Source organism: Acanthochromis polyacanthus, chromosome 4 (assembly GCF_021347895.1).
Source record: "Acanthochromis polyacanthus isolate Apoly-LR-REF ecotype Palm Island chromosome 4, KAUST_Apoly_ChrSc, whole genome shotgun sequence".
In the NCBI taxonomy this organism is placed as follows: domain Eukaryota; kingdom Metazoa; phylum Chordata; class Actinopteri; family Pomacentridae; genus Acanthochromis; species Acanthochromis polyacanthus.
The window spans coordinates 40293595-40314417 of NC_067116.1; the positions used below are offsets into that span (position 1 = coordinate 40293595).

The window sequence follows — 20823 nt, forward strand, 5'->3', positions numbered from 1 at the left end:
GACTAAGACTTCTTCCCCTTGGAGGTTTTCTGTTAAAGAGTGATGGATCCACCTCAGTGTTTATATTTGAAACTGTTAAAAAGCCTGGGGAGATGAAAGTGTCAAACTGTGAGCAAGAAAATCAATACATGTTAAAAACAATAATTCTATATTGTCAAGCAGTGGAATTCTGCTTTTCTTTCTCCTCAGAACCTTCCGCTTTATATTCGGACCATTTCAGCTGCTCCTTCAAATGCTCTGGCTGAAGTGTTTAGTCTAAGCACTGTTTTCCATTGTCATTGCAGTGACGCTGCAGTGTTCCCAGACTCAGTAATTACTTTGATCATTTCAGTACCAATCACAACCGACAGAAACAAAGGCCAAAACTATGAAAAAAAAAAAAAAACGACCCGAGTTGTAATAAGCAGGGCTTATATTTTGGATGAGTGCCTCTAATCAAGATCATCATCACTGACGGTGGGTTGAAAATTATCTCCTTCCCTTCATCTGACTTCTCCGTCTTTATCTCGTTCACACATGCTCGCAAGGCTATTGTCGAAATCGCAGCCAAGCCGCGAGCGTGGAACGAGCAGATACACTGAATCTTCTGCCAGAGCTCTAATCAAGGGAAATGTTCAACAACTGGCACCGAGCTAGCAGGGCTTTTCAATAATTTCCCATACTCAACGGCAGGATGGAGAGAGTTCGGACTGAGAGGAGCAGACAAGTGGAAACGTTTAGGTAGCCGCAAGAACACGACCACGTCTGTCACGACGGACGGAAACATCGCTTTGTCGCTTTTATATTACATTCGATTTAGCAGGAACACTGTTGATTTGGAAGAGTGGAAGTTTCTTTACTTTCTCTTTTTGAATTTTTAAGCTATTACTCCCATCATGCCGCCACCCCTGGTGATCAAAGGAGTGGTGGGTAAGAGACAGAGATATGGAGAGAGGATTAGCGGCTAACAAGAGGATTGGAGGAAGGGAAGGACGATATGAGGGAGCAGGCGAGACAAAGGCAATCGAATACCAAAGAATAATTGAAACTATGTGGAAGGTCCTTTGTACTCTGACAGTTAACTGCTGCAGATGTATAGATACACAAATCAGTGTTGCTTTTAACAACAGACCTCTGGTGTTTTAAGGTCTCCTCTCTCATCTATCCTCTCCTCCTCTGGCATTTTTCTCTCCCCCTCTTTTAGCTGCACGTCCTCGCTTCTCCTCCCATTTCCTTTCTTCACCGTGCATCCTATAAAATCCCTCCTTTCCTCTCCTCTTCCTCTTCCTCTCCTCTCCTTGTTACGCTGTAATTGGAGCTGGAAGCCTCGAGACAAACGGCTCAGTGTTCGTCAGCCTGACAGGCAGGCCTGTTGGCTTCTATTAAGCTTTAATAAGTGAGCAGGATTGGAGAAGAGAAGGAGTTGAAGGGAGGAGAGAGTGCACAAGCTGCTGCTGCTGCTGCCTCCACTGTCACCCCTCGCTATAGGATGCGGTGGAAACCTGTCTGCTGTCACAAAAACACACACACACACACGCCCACATCCACAACCGAAATCTCCATCCATCCCTTTCATTTTCATCATAATCCCTTTTCAGCTTATTCCCACTGGCGAAAGACTTTGTCTAGATGTTGTGCATCCAAGAAAGACATAAGTGGGGATAAAAGAAACTGGCAACATAATTACCATATCTGAGTGTCCATGTCAAAGAGAAACGGAGCCGAGGAGGCATATTTGGTGGAAGAAAGCTGGTCCGTTTCCGTTCTGCAGCTCCATACAGCCACACAGAACGAATGCGCGCACTTGTCAAGACCTCTTCTGCTGCGTGGATGTGACAGCAGCATTATTGCACGGTGCAGAATTTAATCCCTTACAGCAACCCTGGACCACAGTTGGTGCAAATGTTGGAGAACCATCTTCATGCTCTGCAACTGCAAGAGCAATTCCAGATGTGATGCTGTGTGTGAAAGAGGAGATTCGCAGTTACTACCTTGTTCGGATTTTTCCTGTGGTTGAAGTAAATCATTTGTGTTTACAAAGTCATCAAGGCTGCGGTTTATAATATATATGTTCGTATATGTATTTCCAGCCGTAAATCAGTTCATATCCTGGCCTTCCTCCTTGTGGTGACCTCGAAATGCCTTTTCCAGCCCCAAGAATGTGCATTTTACCAAGCAGGGGAACATTATTGTAACTGAACCTGGCACACTCTAAAAACTGAGTATCGGCCAGAAACATGGAAATAAATACAGCAGGAATCAGGCCTATCTTTAGGCTGCAAAGATGCCAACAATATGTTCAAGGAGAGAAGAACTCCCAATGAACAAATGCCAGATTCTGTATGAACATAGAAGAACATTAAATGAGTACACAGGCGCTCCAAAGGAAGTGTGCGCTGGTCGGCCTGTTCAACTACGAGCTGGCTGCCTGACAACATGTAGCAATGAAGGGAAAGAAAAGACGTGCCGCGAGATCTAAATTATGAGCTGCCATCTGTGTTCGGAGCAATTTTGATATATTGAGCAATCAAGGTTTTTTTTTCCCAACCAGTTGGGCAAAACGACCCTCCAAGATAAACCCTAATAGTCGGTTAAATCAACCACATGCGAGGACCTGTCAGGAGAAGCAACTCAGGCTTTTATTAGAATTATATATTAATATTCAACAGCAGGAGTGATGAGCTAATAGGAGGAAAGAGAGGAACTGAGGGAAGAAACAACAACACGGACAAATCTTTTTCTTTCTTTTAAGTCCGACGCTGTTAAAATGTGATCTAAGGCTGTTTGAACAGTGAACTGGCCTGAACTGTGAATGCCACGTGATGAAGGGGCTGTAACTAAGGCCTGTGTCCACGTGTAGCATCGGCTTATTGGATTGGTGATAAAGGACTAATTACTGCTGAAAAGGACATTGATTGACCAACAAGGCCTGTTGATTAACGGCAGCCTTCAGTCAATGGAAACTGCAATCTGTTGAGAGTATGGACTGGCATCGATAGTGAGGAGGATGTATTCTCTGAGTTAAAGATGTTTATTGTCAGCGACAAAAGACGACTGAATGGTTTAGTAAAATCCTGCTTTAGAGTGTAATTATGCTTTAAGGCCACTACAGTGAACTGTCTGAATAAGAGGAAAAATGTTAGTACTCCTGTTATATTAAAACTCTTAAGGCTCAGGTATTACAGCTCATGTTGAAGCTTCTGTTTGCTTTTTGCCACTATAATGCTGCCATTTTTGGCTTTTAGTGAATATTTTTCAATAAGTACTGAATGAATTGTCATGAAATATGGTAAATATGATGACTTGTATAATGTAAATATCTAGTATTATATTTCCCTTATTCCCTTTTCTATATGTTCATTTATCCAATTAATAGATTTAACTTTTGCATTCTTGCCTACTTTGTAAAGCAACTTTGACAGTTTGAAAAGTGCTATATAAGTATTTTGTGGTATTATAATTAAGATTTTTATAATCTGGAGTCAGAATTTGTTCAAGCCTTTATTTCTTGACCAAATATTGGCAAAACTAACGACATTCCCATCTGCCTACATTGTGCATTTTGTTTTTAACTGCTACTTAGCCAAAGTTTGGAACCAGAGTCAGATTTTTTCCCAAATGGGTTTCACATACGAGGAATTTGACGAGTTTTTGGTGTTTTTTGGTGCGTAAGAGTAAACACTAACAAATCGAATCTTTTTTTTAAAAAAAGGATTTAAATATTTTTTGTGCTCCTAGTTAATAGACAGTAAGTATCAAAGGTCAAAATGAAACCAAAGCATCATGAGATGAGATGAGCCTTTATTAATCCCGCAGATTTGCAGTGTTACAGGAGCAAAGTACAAAAAATAAAAATAAACCAAAATATACATAAGCACTACTTATCGAAAAAAATAGCACTGCACATATCAGTGGTACTGCACAGATTCTCTCATGAATAGAAATACGAAGAGAAGTCTTCATGTTGTACATAGGCAATAAAAAGTACTATAATATTTACACTATGCAGGAATGTGCAAATTATTCACCTGAGAGTGTGCAAATCTACACAGTATATGATGTAAACGTGCTGACAGGCTAAACGTCCAGCTGAATGCTACTTGCTAAACTGCTTGCATTGTCGTTACATCCTGGCGTTACCATTTAACTCGAAAAATGGCCTCACAGATACCAGATAAGTGATTTTTTACTCTGATTTTTCCTGCTCTGTGTGCTTGTGTCATGTTTTTTTGCATCGAGGCCACCTGGAGAAATATATGTGCTATTTATTTGTCACCGAGACCTACTTTCTACCAAAACAGCTTCCAGCATTTTTCCTGACAGAGGGAAATGCCTTAAAGAGAGGTAAACTGAGGCCTGTGGTTTTATTTAGCAGCTGTATTGGGAAAATAGGCACTACTGTTGAGATAAATCTAAATGTTACTTTGGATTTTTGCCTCGTTTTTGCTCAGTTACCATCGGCTCTGTTGTAAGATGAACCCAAACCTCAGAAAAGTAAATGCATCTCAGTTTGAAAATTTGATATTTATGTTCATGATGCAGGCAAATCAGAGAAAACTAATTGTTTTGCAAGTCACAAGATGCATCAATTCTTGACTATAAAGCTTCCAGTCAGTAATCAGTCCTAAATGAGTCACAGAATTTTTTAAAAATTACAGTTAATTAGTTCAGAAACACAGGAAGCTGTCTGACGAATGCATTCATTACTTTAAATAATAATTAGAAAGACATTACAATTAAATGTCAAATGTAGATGTCAGGACTGTGATTAAGGTTTAGCTTTTTATCAAACAGAATAACCTTTGATTGATTTTGATTGAGAATGAGAAAAATGTTTATTGGTGCATAGTTACTAATCTTGGCTGATGAAATAAAATTAGAAAAAAGAATAAACTGCAGATATTGCACACTGATGGTTAAATTAAATCATACATACTAAAATACCGGCTGTATTAGACCCTATTTTTAGTGGACGTCCTGCTCCAGATATGAAGTGGTGCCTGAGAACAATTATAGAAATAACTCTGTATAAATTACATTAAAATCAGATGGAGCGCATGACATTGAGTGTATTTAGAGAGATTACTAAGATAAAAAGATAATACAAGTAGTAGAAAACATTTTTGATTTATTTTTCCTTTGTTATGCACCCTGTCCCTAAACTCACCACGCTGACGCCAACAGTGCAGAGACACCTGCAGACGGTGGTTTGGATGGTTTTCTGAAGTTAAATACCTCAGGTGAGGTTTTAACAGTCGCAGATTTTCCTGCCATCTGCTGAAGACTTGGAGATTCCCTTCTTGTGCATATTGTTTGTGCAGTTTTGAGGATTTAGAATTGGACGCTAATTCAGTTTTGGAGAGCTGTTGTGCTTCTTGTTATCTGTTCCTCTCACATCAAGACGAACTGGGAGTCTGCTTTATTTTATTTCTTTCATCTATTTGTGTTTTTTGTCATTCTTTGGCAGCGGTTTATCAGCAGGGAGAGGTTTAAGACTCAGGCTGCAGCTGTTTTTAATGGCAGGCCAGGCGACTAGCTGTATCTCTGTTCTTTGCTGTGGTATTTATAGTAAATCACTTCAGTAGAAAGTTCTGTTTTGACTGGTTTCCAATTGAGGCTGTTATTACACCTGCAGTGTGTTTTCTTATCACAGAAATTAGTCCTCAGTCATCGGTCATTTTGTGCTCAGAAGAAAAACATTATTAGTGTTATTATAGTTAAGTCGTAGTTTCCGGTCTAGAGAGGCCCACTCTGCAGGAACGTCCCTGTTAATGCATATTTACAGCTGATATCATTTGTCCTTGGAGAATCTTGACATTTAAACAGAAAATGAAAAATTAAAATGAGAATTTATGCTTGCCTAAACGTTTAAAGTTTAATGTGCAGCGTGATTGTCTGCTGTCAGGTTGATTGATTGCATCCATTGTCAGTTTAACGCTTTGTTGGTGGCATAAATTTTAATGTTTGGGCGTACAGAGGATGAATAGTCATCACAAGACAAAAGAGACTAAGTCCAAGTTAGTTACGAGTCACTGCTGTTAAAGTTCAACTCAAGTTTTATCAAGTTTAATCATCAAATTCATAACTCAAATTCGACATGAGTCAAATCATGTCACTTAATTTCACATTGTAAGTCATACAAATGGCCATAAAGGCTCACACTTTCAGACATTCTCTCCTCGAAGGCATTCATGCCGTTGCATTTGGTTGTACATACCAAAAGAAGCTGTTGTGTGAAGAATGAAGTTGAAAAGGCACTTATTTTTAAGTTGTTTTGCAATGTCTTTTTATGCTGCCCCTTTACATGTCCATTATGCAAAATTTAGTTGTATCTAATGTCAAGGTCACAGATTACAAGAAAGTGAATACTCTTGCCTCATCTTCCCTCTAATAGTGGCTGCGAAAAAAGCGATCTTTGCAGCCGGTGTTTCATTTTTTCTCTTTAAAGTTGCTATAGAAACAACATTACACATGGCGGTCAGTGGAAGATTACCTGCTTCCTCTGCAGATATTTAAAAAAAAACTCATTCCACGGTAAAAAAACGCATCAAATCTTATATTCGGGTGATAATACATCAATGAAAACTGTATTTTTTTACTGTGTTTTGGGGTGAGCTAGCTCTTTAAGGGTGCATCTGTAAAATTTTGTAGCTTCTAGTAGTTAGGTCGCAGATTGCATCCGACTGAATACCCGCTGTCTCATTCTTACTTGCCAAGTTTGTCCCTTCAAAGCTACCGTAGAAAGGCTAGAAGTTGCATTTTACATGAATGGATAACACGTCGCTTGTTAGTTTCACTTGATAATAAAGTAATAAAAACTATTTTTTGCAATGTTTTTACTATATTTTTTAGGTAAGTTACTCCTTTAAAGGTGCAGTATGTAGAAATTAGCAGCTTCTAGTGGTGAGGCGGCAGATTGTACCCATCTCGATTGCCACCAAACACAGCTGTAAAAAAGGCAAAAACTCATCTTTGAAACCAGTTTTTTGTTTGTCCCTTCAGAGCTACTGTAGAAACATGATGGTGCAACATGGTAGACTTGGTAAAAGAGAACCCACTCCCTCTGTAGATATAAAGGAGTCGTTCCACAATAATAAAAACACATCATGTTTTATATTCAGGCAATGAAAATGCTTAATTGTTTTTTTTGCATTTCTTTGTACCATGTCTTTCCTGTGTTTTTCTGGCCAGCTACCTCTTTAAAGGTGCAGTATATAGAATTTAGTGGCCTCTACTGGTGAGGTCACAGATTACAACCAGTCAAATACCCGTTGCGTCATTCTCACCTACCAAGAGTGGCTGTAAAAAATGTAAAAGGTGGTCTCAGGTATTAGTCTGCAACATGGCGGACTCCATGCTAGAGGAACCGATCCCTTTGTAGATTCTACACGAACGAAAACACACAAGTCCTATTTTCGGGTGATAATAATACAGCAATGAAAACATAATTATGAATATTATATTCCATTTCTGCCAGTAGATCCCCTAAATCCTACACCCTGCTGCTTTAATACGTACAAGAGCACCTCCGGCACAGCACAGCAGTTCAGCCGTCTCTCAAAGGGTTTTAGCTGCCATTCCTCAGCTTAATGTCAATGTGTAGAGTAACATTTTACCATACAAAGCCACAGGCCACATTAATTAACCACCAGGCTGTCTCATACTGGAGCATTTGCACCACAACCAGCTCCATTTGTCCCCATTAAAAATGAATTTGTCAGATAATAAAAGTGTTTGTTTAAAGAACAAAAAATCGCTGCTCCCTGTATGTTCGTTCTTTGTCTCATTCTTTGCCCGACTTCTTTGCTGTGCAAGTGAGTAAGTGGCTCCCAATGTCTATTAATGACATCCATTTATTTTCTCTGAGAAAGGATTTATTTTGCTGTCCTTGTGGAGACAGTCCTCCCTCTGCCACTATCGGTGCTGTAATTTAACAACTATTACTACTGTTTGTCTAAGGCCCCAAATGTTCGAGTTTGCTTTAGGCGTCTCGCTCTCTCTCTCTCTCTCTTTCCGTCTGTAACATCCTCCTCTTTTCTTCATCTGCTCTCCTCCAATCTGCTTCCCTTGGCATAATTTCAATGTATTCGTTGTGTTGGTCCCAAGAGCTCACGCAGCAAAGAACAACTTTTCTTCTGGCATTTTTTTAATTGATCCATGGCAGCCCGTGCTGTGGTCTCGCTGTACTCATATCTTCAATAATTCATAAACCGTTGTCTCTCAGGGAGTACATCTCATGTACTTATACGGGAGAAATCTAGTCTGCAGATATAGTAGCCTTTATCTATAACCACGGTGCCTTATGCTGGCATATAGATGCAAAAAAGAAAATGTCTGCATATTTATTTGAGCCAAAAGGAGTACAAGAGTCCCATATTTGATATTTATACACAAGACAAAAATCTGAAAACAGATGTATCCATTTTCTGAAGTATCCAGGGGGTTTTATATTAACATAACTGATAATTATGGTAATCAAAATAGTTTTAAGTCGCAAGTAGTGCAAGACACAAACATATACGAAGGTACTTCAAAAAGTTCCTTGCATTACCCAAAAATAAGGAGCGTAACACCCACTGTAGAGCATAACTGCATAGTATAAAGCCTTAAATAACAGTTTTTTATCATTTCTTCACAAGCAGTGCCCTTTTAAAATCACCAGGTAAAAGAGAAACAAAAAAATGGACAATAAAGAAGCCAAAGCTGGACACTGATGTCCACGGCCTCCTCTTGATAGTCCATGATCGCTGAATTTAGATTTCCCAGCTGTGGATCATCTTCGTTGCTCTCTCTGCCCCACTAAACAACAAAAACTGACTTCTTTAGGTTTGAATAAAGACAGTCTTCACCAAGTGTGTTAATCATATCTTTGTGGATTTCCTGTGAGATCATTTCCATTTTTTCTTGCACATTTTTACTTTCCTTTTCTGCACCCCGTGCAGAGAAAAGATGACAAATAGTGATTTAAGGCCTTCTACTATAAAGTTATGCCCCAAAATAGGAGTTACACTGCTTGTTTCCAGATAAGGCGGAGGAGTCTTTGAAGTACCCTTGTAGATGGTACATATAACAGATTTTCATTGTATGAAAACTGAAGCTTATTACTCACCATTAATACCAGACTTGGCATCCCCCTATGAGGCTAATGTTGTGAAACATGTTAGGGTTGAGAGCTATTCTCAATCAGGAAGACAGTTATTACAGCTATTAAAATCACCATCCACTTTACGTAATGAAGGCAATTAGCCAGCGCTACCTTGGCTGGAAAGCATGTGACCATTCCCACCCACCAAAGGAGGAGAGAGAAAACAGCTCATTTTGTCTGGCTGTTGAACTCCCACATGCTTAATGCAGGAAATACTGATGCCATTTAGATGGTTTCACCCGTTGACTGATGGCCCTCTTTTCTGTATGATTTTATCTTTCTCTGCAGGAATGCTGCTCCAAGAGAGTTTCATTGAGGAGCCTGACGGCCTGGTGTCTGTAACCTGCTGGTGGTGTCTGCTGTTTCAGCCTCGCCACAGGAGCCATCCTCTCCGGCCTCACGGTCTGCTGGATCATGAGTCACCGCCACCGGCACTCCCGCAGCTCTGGAGCCAATGGCGCCCGCCGCAAACGGGACAAAGAGCAGAGCATGCTGGGACAGGGTCGCAGCGGGTCGGTGATGAGTGTGACAAGAACCAGCGGTGGGGAGAGACGGCGTTCGCAGGCAGACAACCCCTTCGTCACGCCCAACGGTTGGCCTAAAGGAGAGATGGACCCCGGCCTGCTGCCCACCCGGAGCAGACCCCGCTGCAGCAGAAACGGGCCATGCGACTTCCCAGACTCAGACTGGGACCAGAGCCAGACCTTCCTCACTGCCGTAGGCACGCCCTGCCCCAACAACTCCGTCATCTACCTGAGCTCCAAGTTCCTTCACGGAGGTGGAGGGGGGTATGGTCCGGATAGAGGACCCGGGGGAGGTGGTGCTGCCCCCGCACACGAACGCCAGCGCTACCTGATCCTCGCCACCAGAGAGGGGAGCACGTGGCAGTCGTCCCACCGGCAATCTGAGGAACTCAGCGGGCGAATACATCTACCCCGCCACGCCTCAGGATTCCCCGACCGGCGGAGGGTGGTTTCCGCTCCCACTCCCCACATGGACTATGGGGAGCCTCGCTGGAGTCACGAGGCACTCAACTACAACAGCAACATGGAGCGCCCTATCACCCTCAGCGCCAGGGCCTCATCAGGCCAGACATGCATGGGCCTCGAGGGCTGGGAGAACTGGCTGACTTCAGTCATCTTCTAGGAAAGAACATGGGAGAGCGCACCCCCAGTGGCCAGTGAGGTGAAGGACGTGAAGCCTGACACCGAGCTCTCTCTAAAAACCCATTCCCTCCAACAGTAAACTGGAATAAATCAACCCCTCAGACTCACTGTTCCGGTCCAACCTTACCCTGTCTGTCCTCTCTCACTGTCATTCAATGTTCTGACGTCATTCAGCTGACTGAAGAGAGAGACGCAGAGAAAAGAAACATAGAGAGAGTTGAAAAAGAGGAGAAAACTCTCCTTGCGTCCCCTGTTTCGTAATCGGAGGTGTGCCCCTCTGATCTGTCAGTGGTACCACCCACAGAGCGTGACTTTGACACCACAGGACAAACAGAACGGTAAAACAGAGGGGTACAAAAGGAAGGGGAATCTTCTTTAAAGGACACTGTGGAGATTTTTAAAAAAACAACAATTTTGCTCGCAGCGCCAATGTGAAAGGTCTCCCTCCACCATTTTGTTCACCGTTTTGACACCATGGATCTTCTTTGAGTGTGAAATTTTGTTTCTGCTTTTGTTTTTTTTGTTGTTTTTTTTTTCTCGTGCCAGTGGCATCCAGCAGACAACAATGTGCTTTACTTTGGATTTTAGATGACACTAAAAACTGTTGTAGCTGTGCCAGAGGGCAGTGACTCTCGATGAATCATGCAGTGTGTTTGTGATCGTGTGTGTGTGTGTGTGAGTGTGAGAATGAAGGTGTGGCCACAACAACCCCAACCAGCGTCCTGGCTTAACTGTGAAGCATAACTATATAATGAAGTTGGTGATAATGTTGTTTTTTGTTTCCTTTTATAAACAATCAGAGAGACAAAAGATTTTTATTATATGTCTACTTGAAGCTCTTATGTGTTTTACCAATCAGAGGTTTGGATGGTGGCAACTGAGGGGTTCGAGTCGAGGAGAGCAATAATCAGCAAGAAAGGACAAAGATGAAGCCAATTTAATTTGATATTTTTGATAATATCGCTGTCTTCTCGGCAAAGCAAACTGAAGCTTAGAGACGTCAGGAAAAGCAAAGCTCTGGGAAAAAAGGAACAGTATCTCCCCTCCGCTCCTCTTCCTCCCCCGCTGCCTCTCAGTATGCCGGGTCTGTGTGACCTGACTGGAGGCCTCCCTGGGCTCCACGGTCCATTCTGAAGGAGGGAATGTGAGCTCTAGCTGTCTGGCTATCTGACTGAGGCTGTGAGGCCCCGGCCGCTTGGGAGCTCCATTCAGCCTCTTCTGCCCGACACTGAGCCTCTTTGTGCCCCCAGAAGCAGGAGGAGACTGCGGCAACAAATAGCCGTTAAGAGTCAGGGACCTAGCCCACCGCCACAGCCCTCGCAGAATATCAATGAGGAGGACACCAGCTCCGTCCGTCATGCGAGATACGCCAACCAGACCGGGCATCTCTCGAGGTTTCACCCACGCTGGCATTTGACTGGGGTTTGCCGGGGCAGGGAGGAGCTGAGGGGCAGAAGCTGTGGGGCTGAGGCCGAGGTTGGGGGCACTGCTAACCGTCACAGTCCCTCGTGGCTTTCTCTCTTTCTGTCTTTCAGTGTGTTTCCCAACAAAAGCGGGATAAAGAAAACAGACGGGCATGGGTATACTTGGGTGTGGAGTTACTCTTTCACTGTGTTGTCGGATCTTTTGATGTTGTCTGTTTTTTTTGTGCGTGTCTGCACTCATCCATTCTTGATTCAAATGTAGATCCACAGATAGCTTTAGTTCATCTGGGTCATGGTTTAGCAAAGACGGCGCTTTTGTGTGTGTGCGTGTGAGTCTCTTAGGGCTTGTATACATGAATGTGTTACTCATATTGAGTGCAAAAAACCAGCTTTGATCAAATTTACACTCGTTCTTATCTGTCTTCTTTTCTCCCCACCCTGTTCTTTGCTCTATTGAACCATTAATGGCTGCGTAACACTTGAAAATGCACGCTTACAGAGTCGGATCCTTGCACAAGAGCAGAATACGCTATACAATACACCTAAACCATTATACTGCACACAAAGAGGTGCAGTTAGAAATGGAGAACTGGTCCTCTTCACTTGATAGATACTATCAATGCACTCAAGACACAGTTCTGATACTAAAAAACAGTGTTTGAGTTAAGAAAAATGTGGCTAACACAAAACTGTTTTCCATTTGAGACAGCTATAGTGAATATTCTCACATTAGCAGTTGAATGCATGTGACAAACATCTTCAAATGAGCTGTTTTGGTTTTCTGGCTCAAAAAATTAATTGTTTTGCTTTTACCCCAGTCATTAGTTCTGCAGCAACCAGCTATTGTCTTACACATTAGACATATTTTATACCTTCATTTGACAAGTATAATGATCTTTTTGCATTTAACACTATAACCCAACGCAATGAAATCAGTAAAAGCTAAATGCTGTCTGTTTTATCATGCTTTCCCCCAAATAAAACAGTGCAAATTTGTCAAAATTTAGATGTAAATGAACTGTCTGATCAGACGGAACGAGTAAACAAGAGCATAAATCTGAAAAACACTCGATACCGGCTGACAGTTTTCGATACAGTTCCACGAGCACATTTCTGTTGAGGTTTAATTCCCCGGCCCTAACAAATGTACAGCCAGAGCGGAGGGTAATATATGAGACAAGCCAGTGAAAGAGATTTATAAAAGCAAGGACGGAGAGGGCAGGTCAGGCAGGCGAACGTGATGTTACTGCATTACAGCCTCGCCACATTAGTACAGTGTATTCTTCACACATTCCACCCTGAAACAGGCCATTAGTATTGAGGATACGGAGCTCTCCATCCCCCCCGTGTCTCCATCTCTGCCGTGGCCTGAGTGCTGCGTGTCTGTTTTGTGTGTGAATGAGGCCTCTCTGTCTCGGCCGGCGTGCCCAGCCAGCCGTGTCCTCGCTCCGCATCTCCTCCGGTGTTTCACTAAACATGCTTGATTAGGCAAAGTACATTCCCGGCCCTTTAAATGGACTGATGAGCCGCTGAGAAGATTACTACAGACACATCAGCCCAGAGAGGGGAGGTTCAACCAGTTCTTTTTTTCCTTTTTACCACCAGCCAACCATACACATACATGCACACACGAATAGACCCCTTCAAACCAAATCTGGGATGCAATTGAATTAAGATCTGAAATGGAGCTCAGGCCTGAACTAGGCTGACCGGTTCTAGGAAAGATACAGTACATGATGTTATCTCGCAGACTGCATAATTTGATTACCTTAGTTCAACATTACAAGGCAGCTAAAGAATTCAGGTGGAAGTCTGTGTGTTTATGAAAGCCATCATCCTCCCCGTTTTCTTTACATACTTCATGTCATTCCTGTTCCTCCTCCTCAAACAGCTGCACTCTGTCTTCTCTCAAGCCCCTTTTATTGCTAACAGACTATCTCATGTGAGTTTCCATTGTGTTTTTCGCTATTAAAGGTGAGCTGGTTAATTTAATGAGTCAGAAACAGAAATCAAAGTAACCCCCACTTTATTTCACATCAAATCCTTAATGCGTAACAGCTTTTTTTTTTAGACATTTTCGAAGCCTCTCATGCGGTAAATTGCTTTCCTGTGCTTAGAAGTGATTTTGTTTGGAGTTTTTTTTGTGTGTGTTAATGTAGCATATATTGCCTCCAGTCCTACACACACATACACACAACACACATTCTCCATCTTTATCTCTATTCTGCACGTAGCGACATGAAATTCCCACCCAGACTTTGTGACCCAGTCTGTCTGTCTTTGTTTTTATTTATCATGTTGTGCGCTTGCTGAAGAGACCATGCCTTTGTGTGTTGGGGTTGTTTGTGTCGTGTGGCCCAGTGATGCGATGCCCTCCCAGCCAATAACTGCCATTTTGCCCTGCGGCGCTCCACCGTGCTGTATGAGCTCTACGCCCTAGAAAAGAAAAAAAAGAAGTCCAGATAAAGGGAGACTAACTTGCATTCAATCCAACAAGGAAGTAGCAAAACTGCTTCCTTCCAAGCCAACGTGTGAGAGGACTTAAAAAAAAAAAAAAAGCACAAAAACAAGGCGAAAACAAAATCAACATTTGCATTTTTGTAAAGTTGTAGATGTATTTAGTCAGCACTGATCATTTTTGTCATGTTTGTTTTTTTCTATCGTTTGTTTCTGTGGTAGATATTTGGTTTCGAAATTTCTATGGAATATTATTGTGTATGATTTCAAGTTCAATTCTCTGGTGTGCCGGATTTGATGACGACAATGAACCTGATGACTATCATGATCAACGTTACAATGGAGCAGTACTGTGAGCAGCACCGAGGTGTTGTGGTTCCCGTTTGAATCGGACGGGAGTTTAAGAAGTGGAAGAGGAGGAGGTGGAGTGAATTAACCCATAAAGACTGAGGTTGAAAAGGAGGTTTTTCTCCTGCAGAGTGGAGTCTCCTGCTACTGTGAAGGACCCCCGCTGTCCAGAGCCCGGACACCCCCCCCCACCCAGTCACTCCGGGGGGCCTCGGGGGGGCTGTCGGGCTGTCATCAGATGACAACACATGTCCCTACTACGTGTACATAACCTTAATGCTTACATGTAATTTAAGTGCAGTAGCTGCATGACGACACAGCCTCTGTGTGTGTACAGAAGTAGCGACGTGTGAAATTTGTACAGTACATGCAAGTGTGTGTGCTTGTGTCCGCGAAGAAATCTGTCTGTCGTCACGCAAAAAAAGCAACACATGCATGCACCCTCTGACAACTGCACAGCACACAGCACACACTGAACACACACATGCACACGTGCGCACACACACACTCCAGCAGTTGTTCACCATTCTTCACATTGTCCTGAGCTCTGCCTGTCACTCCTCATGGAGACTTTGCTCTATGTCAACTTTCTTATTCTAATAAACCACTCAGACATTGACTGCTGTGTCTCCGTTCTTTTATATATTTCTAATCTCAAAGAACCTTTTGAGTAAACTCTAGTCCTAATACTTATCATGTCATTAAATTCATAGTGGTGGAAGAAGACACCATTAACTTATCTAACTTTCATCTGGTTACAATTAAAAGTCCTTGATTAAAAATTCTGCTCTACTTGAGTGCTTAATGTATCATAAGCAAACACATTTATTATGCATGAATGACTGTTTCTGAGTTTGTAGGTGTGCACAGCCTTTAATCTCTAATAATGCATTGTGTTTTATTAGTACATTAAATGTTTGTGTTAAACTAAATAACCTCAAAATTACAGCAGTTAAAACAATCAAGTGGAGTTGAACCAAGGGCGTAGGTTTGGTCTCAACATTGGTGGGGACGATATAACAGCATAACCTGCATGTACACTTTTTGCTGGGGACGGGACATTAATAAGACCAAACAGATTGGGTGAACGGGGGTCAGGGCTACATTTCTCACGAATATGAACTTAATTAATTGATAAGCTAAATGATCAATGCAAAATAAATCTGTATTGACTTATACTAACTTTCATGTGTATTGGTTCAGGTGATAGTAATTAAATACATTTTAATTAATAAATAAATGCACTAATAGGTATTTGGTTTCAAAAGTGTAAAGTCACAACATGCTCTAGCCTTCTTTCCTTCTAAACCAGGCCGTTTACAAGAAGAAAAGCAGCAGCATGTGTTTGTTTGGTTTTTTTTGACTGTCAGCACTTTCCTGTGAAACACAGACTGGGACCTCTCTTTCTAAGCAGCTTCTTGCTCACGTTTTTCTGGTTCTACATTTTCCAATAACATTTTTTGCCCATTTCGACATGTTTAATGACCAATACAGCTAGCCTTATTTTTCAAAACCTGCCATGAGCCTGCCAGTGTCTTGATCTGTTCGTGATCAGTTTTCACTGAAACAGCAACCACATCTTCCTAAATGCTGTTCAAAGAATTGTATTGTGTTTCCTTGTTGTAAATTTCATGTTTGAGAAGGATTTCTATTTTACTGTTTGGTAATATCTGAGGTCTTTGCAACATTACGCTGTGTAAAGGTCATGACCTTCTTGAATGCTGCAGACTTCTTCATGTACCTTTTCTTAAAGAAAATATATTTTATGAGATGACAGTAGGTTTTGAAATCAGTTTTCTGTCCAGCTTTAACCTGAAAAGGTCCAACAAGCTTACCTTGAAGAGATCAGTCAATACCTGTGCTCCTCTTTCACTTTGCTGGGGCCTGATCCATCCATCCGGTCCATAAAGCCTTTAAAATAACTGGTCTTCAGGTGTTTCTTGGTCCAGTCCTCTACTTCGTAATCCTTTCCAACTGTGGTCATGTTTCAGTCTGCTAGATGTTGGCCAAGACTTTGAATATGGTGCCATTGGAGGATCATGGCTTCTTGTTGCCTCTTGTTTCATTTTTTTTCAAGTCTTTCGCACTTAATTTGCACCATTTTATCTTTAATTCTGTTGGCTATTTGTAACAAAAAGGTCTAATTGTCCGGTGGTCACGCCTCAGGAGCTTAGTTATTGCAAGAGAGTTTCTAGTGTCGGTTAAATCTCTTTTTTGGCCCATTTTTACCAAAAGTAATGAAGCTGCCTCATAATTATGCAGACCCTAATATAATAGGCTAAGTCCCTCTCCAGTCATGATTAAAGCCCTAAAAACTCATCTGTGTGTGTCAGAGTTATATTTTCAGAAGTAGTTACCATGAAAATAACTGTTTTCTGTCTTAAAATGCTTTAGATGTACCTCCACATTATGTAGTCCCTGAATCTCTTTATCCACCCCTCCCATTTAGTGAAGCACACAAGCTAACCTATAACTTTGCTCAAACACTATAAAACTACTCCACTATGTACTCCACACAGTGGCAAAAAATATTCTGAAGAAGAAAAATGATACAGAAAGTCCCATCATGCAAGTTGACAGGACTGGTTCTGAATCTGTGTTTTAGAGACTGTTGTCAGTTTTTTAGCCATGGTATTAGCTGCTTATTTAACTGATTACATGCCTCCTAGCATACAACAATCACCATATGGACATTAACAAGGTAAAAAAAAAATTCACCAGAGGGGGTCTTTAACCTCTTTAGGCATCCCTCTCTCATGACATAAATACATCTTAAAATGATTAAAACCAACTGGCATTTGAGTTTACATTGTTTCTAGTTGGAAAATAAGCAAAGAAATAATGAATGCAGTCTAAAGTAGAAGGCAAGAGTGAATCCACTTAAACACATTCTTTTTTTTTCTTTCTCTCTTTTCTTTTTTTTTCTATTCTCTTTTTTTTGTCTGCAAGTCCGCTCAAAAATGACACCAACCAACCATGGTGTCATTGCTTAAGCTTCATGTGCAATTTTTTTTTTCTTTGTGACTGTGACCATCACCTGTCCTCATGGCAAATTAATCTATCATGTTTATTTCAAGCTGTTTCCTGCATTATGCACTTAAACACATTCCTCAGCTACGAATAGAAGCCAAAGTTGAATTCCTCCACAGTATCAGCCTGGAATCTATCACAGCACTTTAACATGATGTGATGCTGTAATAAAGTCAGTGCTGACCAGGCGGACCTTAGACCGTATTTTGTTCATTTGAAAAATAAGAAACAAAGAGAAAAATAACTCTTTTTATTCATTTCTTTTACTTCGAGCTACTCTTTACCACCACCACTTTCCTTCACAACTGTTTCCAGAAAGACAGCTATTAAACCTCTTTTACTTGCAGTTGAAGGCAGTGGAAACCTTTTCATACCCACACATGCACACATTAAAAAAAAACAACTTTTATCGTGTTCACACTAAAAGCTTTCATGATCAAATAATGATGAACACTTCAGGCACATAAACAGCACAGTTGCATCACTCAGCACTGAATCTGAACAGTTATCCAACATCATCACACAAAAGCTGTGCAAGGTTACAAAATTTCACCATCACTTCATCTCGCAGTTCAGAAATATTATTATTATAGTTCAATCTCACTCTCTTTCAATTTCATATTGCAGCTCATTTTTATATGCTTTTTGGGGGAAGCGTATGTTGCCTTTAAAAAAAGGCTTCTCATTTTATTAAAGATTTTAATCCTGTTGATGTGAGGTTTGATTATTTTCTAAAGGCTCTTCAGTTAAAAAACAAAAAGCAACATATCTAGTCAAAAATAAGAAAAAGAAGGGGAAGAAAAATCTAAATTGCATTTAAAATGAATTAAAATTCTAATTATTATAATTTTATAATCATTCTATAATTTTCCATATTTATAATTAATAAAAACAAAAAGTAAAGTGACCAATTCAGTAAAGTTTGATATGGTTATACATGTTAAGATGCTAAATGAAGTGAAAACAATAGAGAAAAAAAGAAAATTAAATTTAAATTTAAAATAAATTATTTTTAGTAATTATTATTTGATTTTATGTATTTATAATTAATTAAAAAATATAAAAAAGTGAACAATTCATTAAAATTTGGTTATAAATATTAAGATGTCAGTTGAGGTAAAAAACAAGACAAGAAGAAAATGGAAAATTAAATTATACTTACATTTAAAAATTCATTTAAATTATATAAATTTAAAATTTACAAGAATTATTTTTGTTTTATATATTCATAATAATTTCTAATAAAAATAAAGTGAACAAGTAACTATATCTTAGGCAGGAAAAGCAAATATCTGGAAATTTATCTGGCTCATTTATTTTGAATGAAGCTCAAAACTTTGAAAACTTGCACTATTTTTCTATTTTCGGCATTCCTGAGCTGCTCAACAGTTCCAAGCTGCACAGCGAGTCGCTGCAGTGTCATCAGTCTTCGTTAGAGGGTGCTGCTGCTCCATTACACTCACTGTTATTGTTTCATTAAATGCCCAAACCCAGAAGTGAGACTTCTTCATGTTCACTAAAACAACCATAAAGCAAACGTGTGAACCGCTCAGAGGAACTGTCATTTAACCCGTCAGTATATCGCTCGGCGCATCCAGACTTTTCCATCACACCTTTCTTGATCTCCCTCCTCCTGTCTCCTCGCTGTTCTCTTCCTCATCTCTTCTATCTTTTCCTCCTCTTCTTCCTCCCCGTCCAGCTCTTCATCTCTCTGGGGAACCTATCAGGCTATTTCACATCTGTTGAGTTGTGCAGGGCCGTGAGGAGCTGTCAGGGGCTCTCATTCGTTGATGTTTTATGGGAGTGAAGCCCTCCAGTGCTGCAGCACTCGAATGATAGGAGGATGAAGGAGGAGGACGGTGACTGTGTCCCCCACACCGAGTGCACAATCCCAACATTTGTGGCATCCTCATTCAGCCTCCTCTGCAGATTAAAACTGACTGCATGTGCCAGCCTTGGGATAATTTACAGCTTGTTTACACCTGGTCCATGTCCCATCAAATCTATGAAAAAAAAGCACGAAGGGGGAGTGAATGAATCTATCTATCTATCTATCTATCTTGTCCCTGTCTTTCCGTCCTGCAGCCACACACACCTCCACACACACACACACACACACACACTCATTATGATGAATCTGATTAATGAAGAGGCTGAAACAGTGCCAGTGGGTACTCTCCTTGATTTGACTCCCTTCTCCACAGCTGAGCTCCACGCGCTGCCAGCTCTCATCCATCTCACCATCGCAACTTTTGGATTCCCAAATACCAAACTAGGAACACTTTCACACTTTCGCAAAAGGAAAACATGACTTTGCATACACGAGAAGCTGGCTGGTAGACATATTTTAATGTTATATTAGCCACGGAACCATGCGAATCAGTCAGAGTAACGCACTATGATATATTTAACAGTTGGCACGGCAAAGAAATGCAGCTCCTGTTTTCCTTGAAACTGATGCACAGGCTGAAACATTTATACCTGCCTGGCTAGACAGCAGCCAGGCAGCTCTGGAGGGATGCAGTGCTTTGTAAATGAACACATACATGGCATCCAGGCACCCTCCATCTAACCCAGTTAAGAAAACCCGTCTGACTCGCAGGCGTTGTCCATTCCAGTATCTATAGCGTGGCCATGAATCAGACAACGTGTCTAACACAAAAGCAGGCTTTACTCACAAAAGCCTCGCAGCTGTAATTACTGCGTCACAACAATGTTTTCTTTCACTGTTTTCAGATGTCGACTGTGAGTCAACGTCTTCACCCAGTCCAAACAGAAACTCGGAGGGTTGTAGTGTATTCTGAGGAGTCAACATCTGTAACATATGTAGTACACAGAGGAGTGAGCTGCATTGATTGACTCCCAGAAAAAAAGAAAAAAAAACAACTGCTTGCAATAACAGTCCAGACCATCGGAGGGCGGTGTAAGCTTCTGTAAAAAAAAAAAAACAAAAAAAAACTGTTGATCTAAAAGAAAATTTAATCATTCCCTTTACGTCCTTTTGTCTCCTTCCGCTTTAATATCTAACTGGAGACGTTTCACATTATTCATATTTCATGCTGAAAGGTTTTAAATGTTTTACTGTTAATGCCTACCATGCAATAACCGATTGAGAATTATGCGATGCAGTGAGGAAAGTACAGCAGCGAGGAGGGAGATAATGAAATTAAAACCACGAGGAATAAAATGTACAATAAAGGCAGAGAGGAAGGGGGGGGGGGGGGGGGGGGCAGCAGAGTTAGATGAGGTTGAGAGCCAGGGCCATAAAATCTAA

At 41.1% G+C, this 20823-nt stretch overlaps 1 protein-coding gene across 1 annotated transcript in view; it reads left to right on the plus strand.

Moving 5' to 3' along the window:
- sema6bb (sema domain, transmembrane domain (TM), and cytoplasmic domain, (semaphorin) 6Bb) overlaps nt 1-15138 on the plus strand; it is a 155130-nt gene extending 139992 nt beyond the window's left edge. The window contains 8 exon segments of the mRNA XM_051947179.1: nt 9413-9460; nt 9463-9492; nt 9495-9752; nt 9755-9797; nt 9799-10000; nt 10002-10074; nt 10077-10168; nt 10171-15138. Coding sequence (XP_051803139.1) covers nt 9413-9460; nt 9463-9492; nt 9495-9752; nt 9755-9797; nt 9799-10000; nt 10002-10074; nt 10077-10168; nt 10171-10308 — 884 coding nt within the window. The 3' untranslated portion in view covers nt 10309-15138.
- The last annotated feature ends 5685 nt before the right edge of the window (nt 15139-20823 follow it).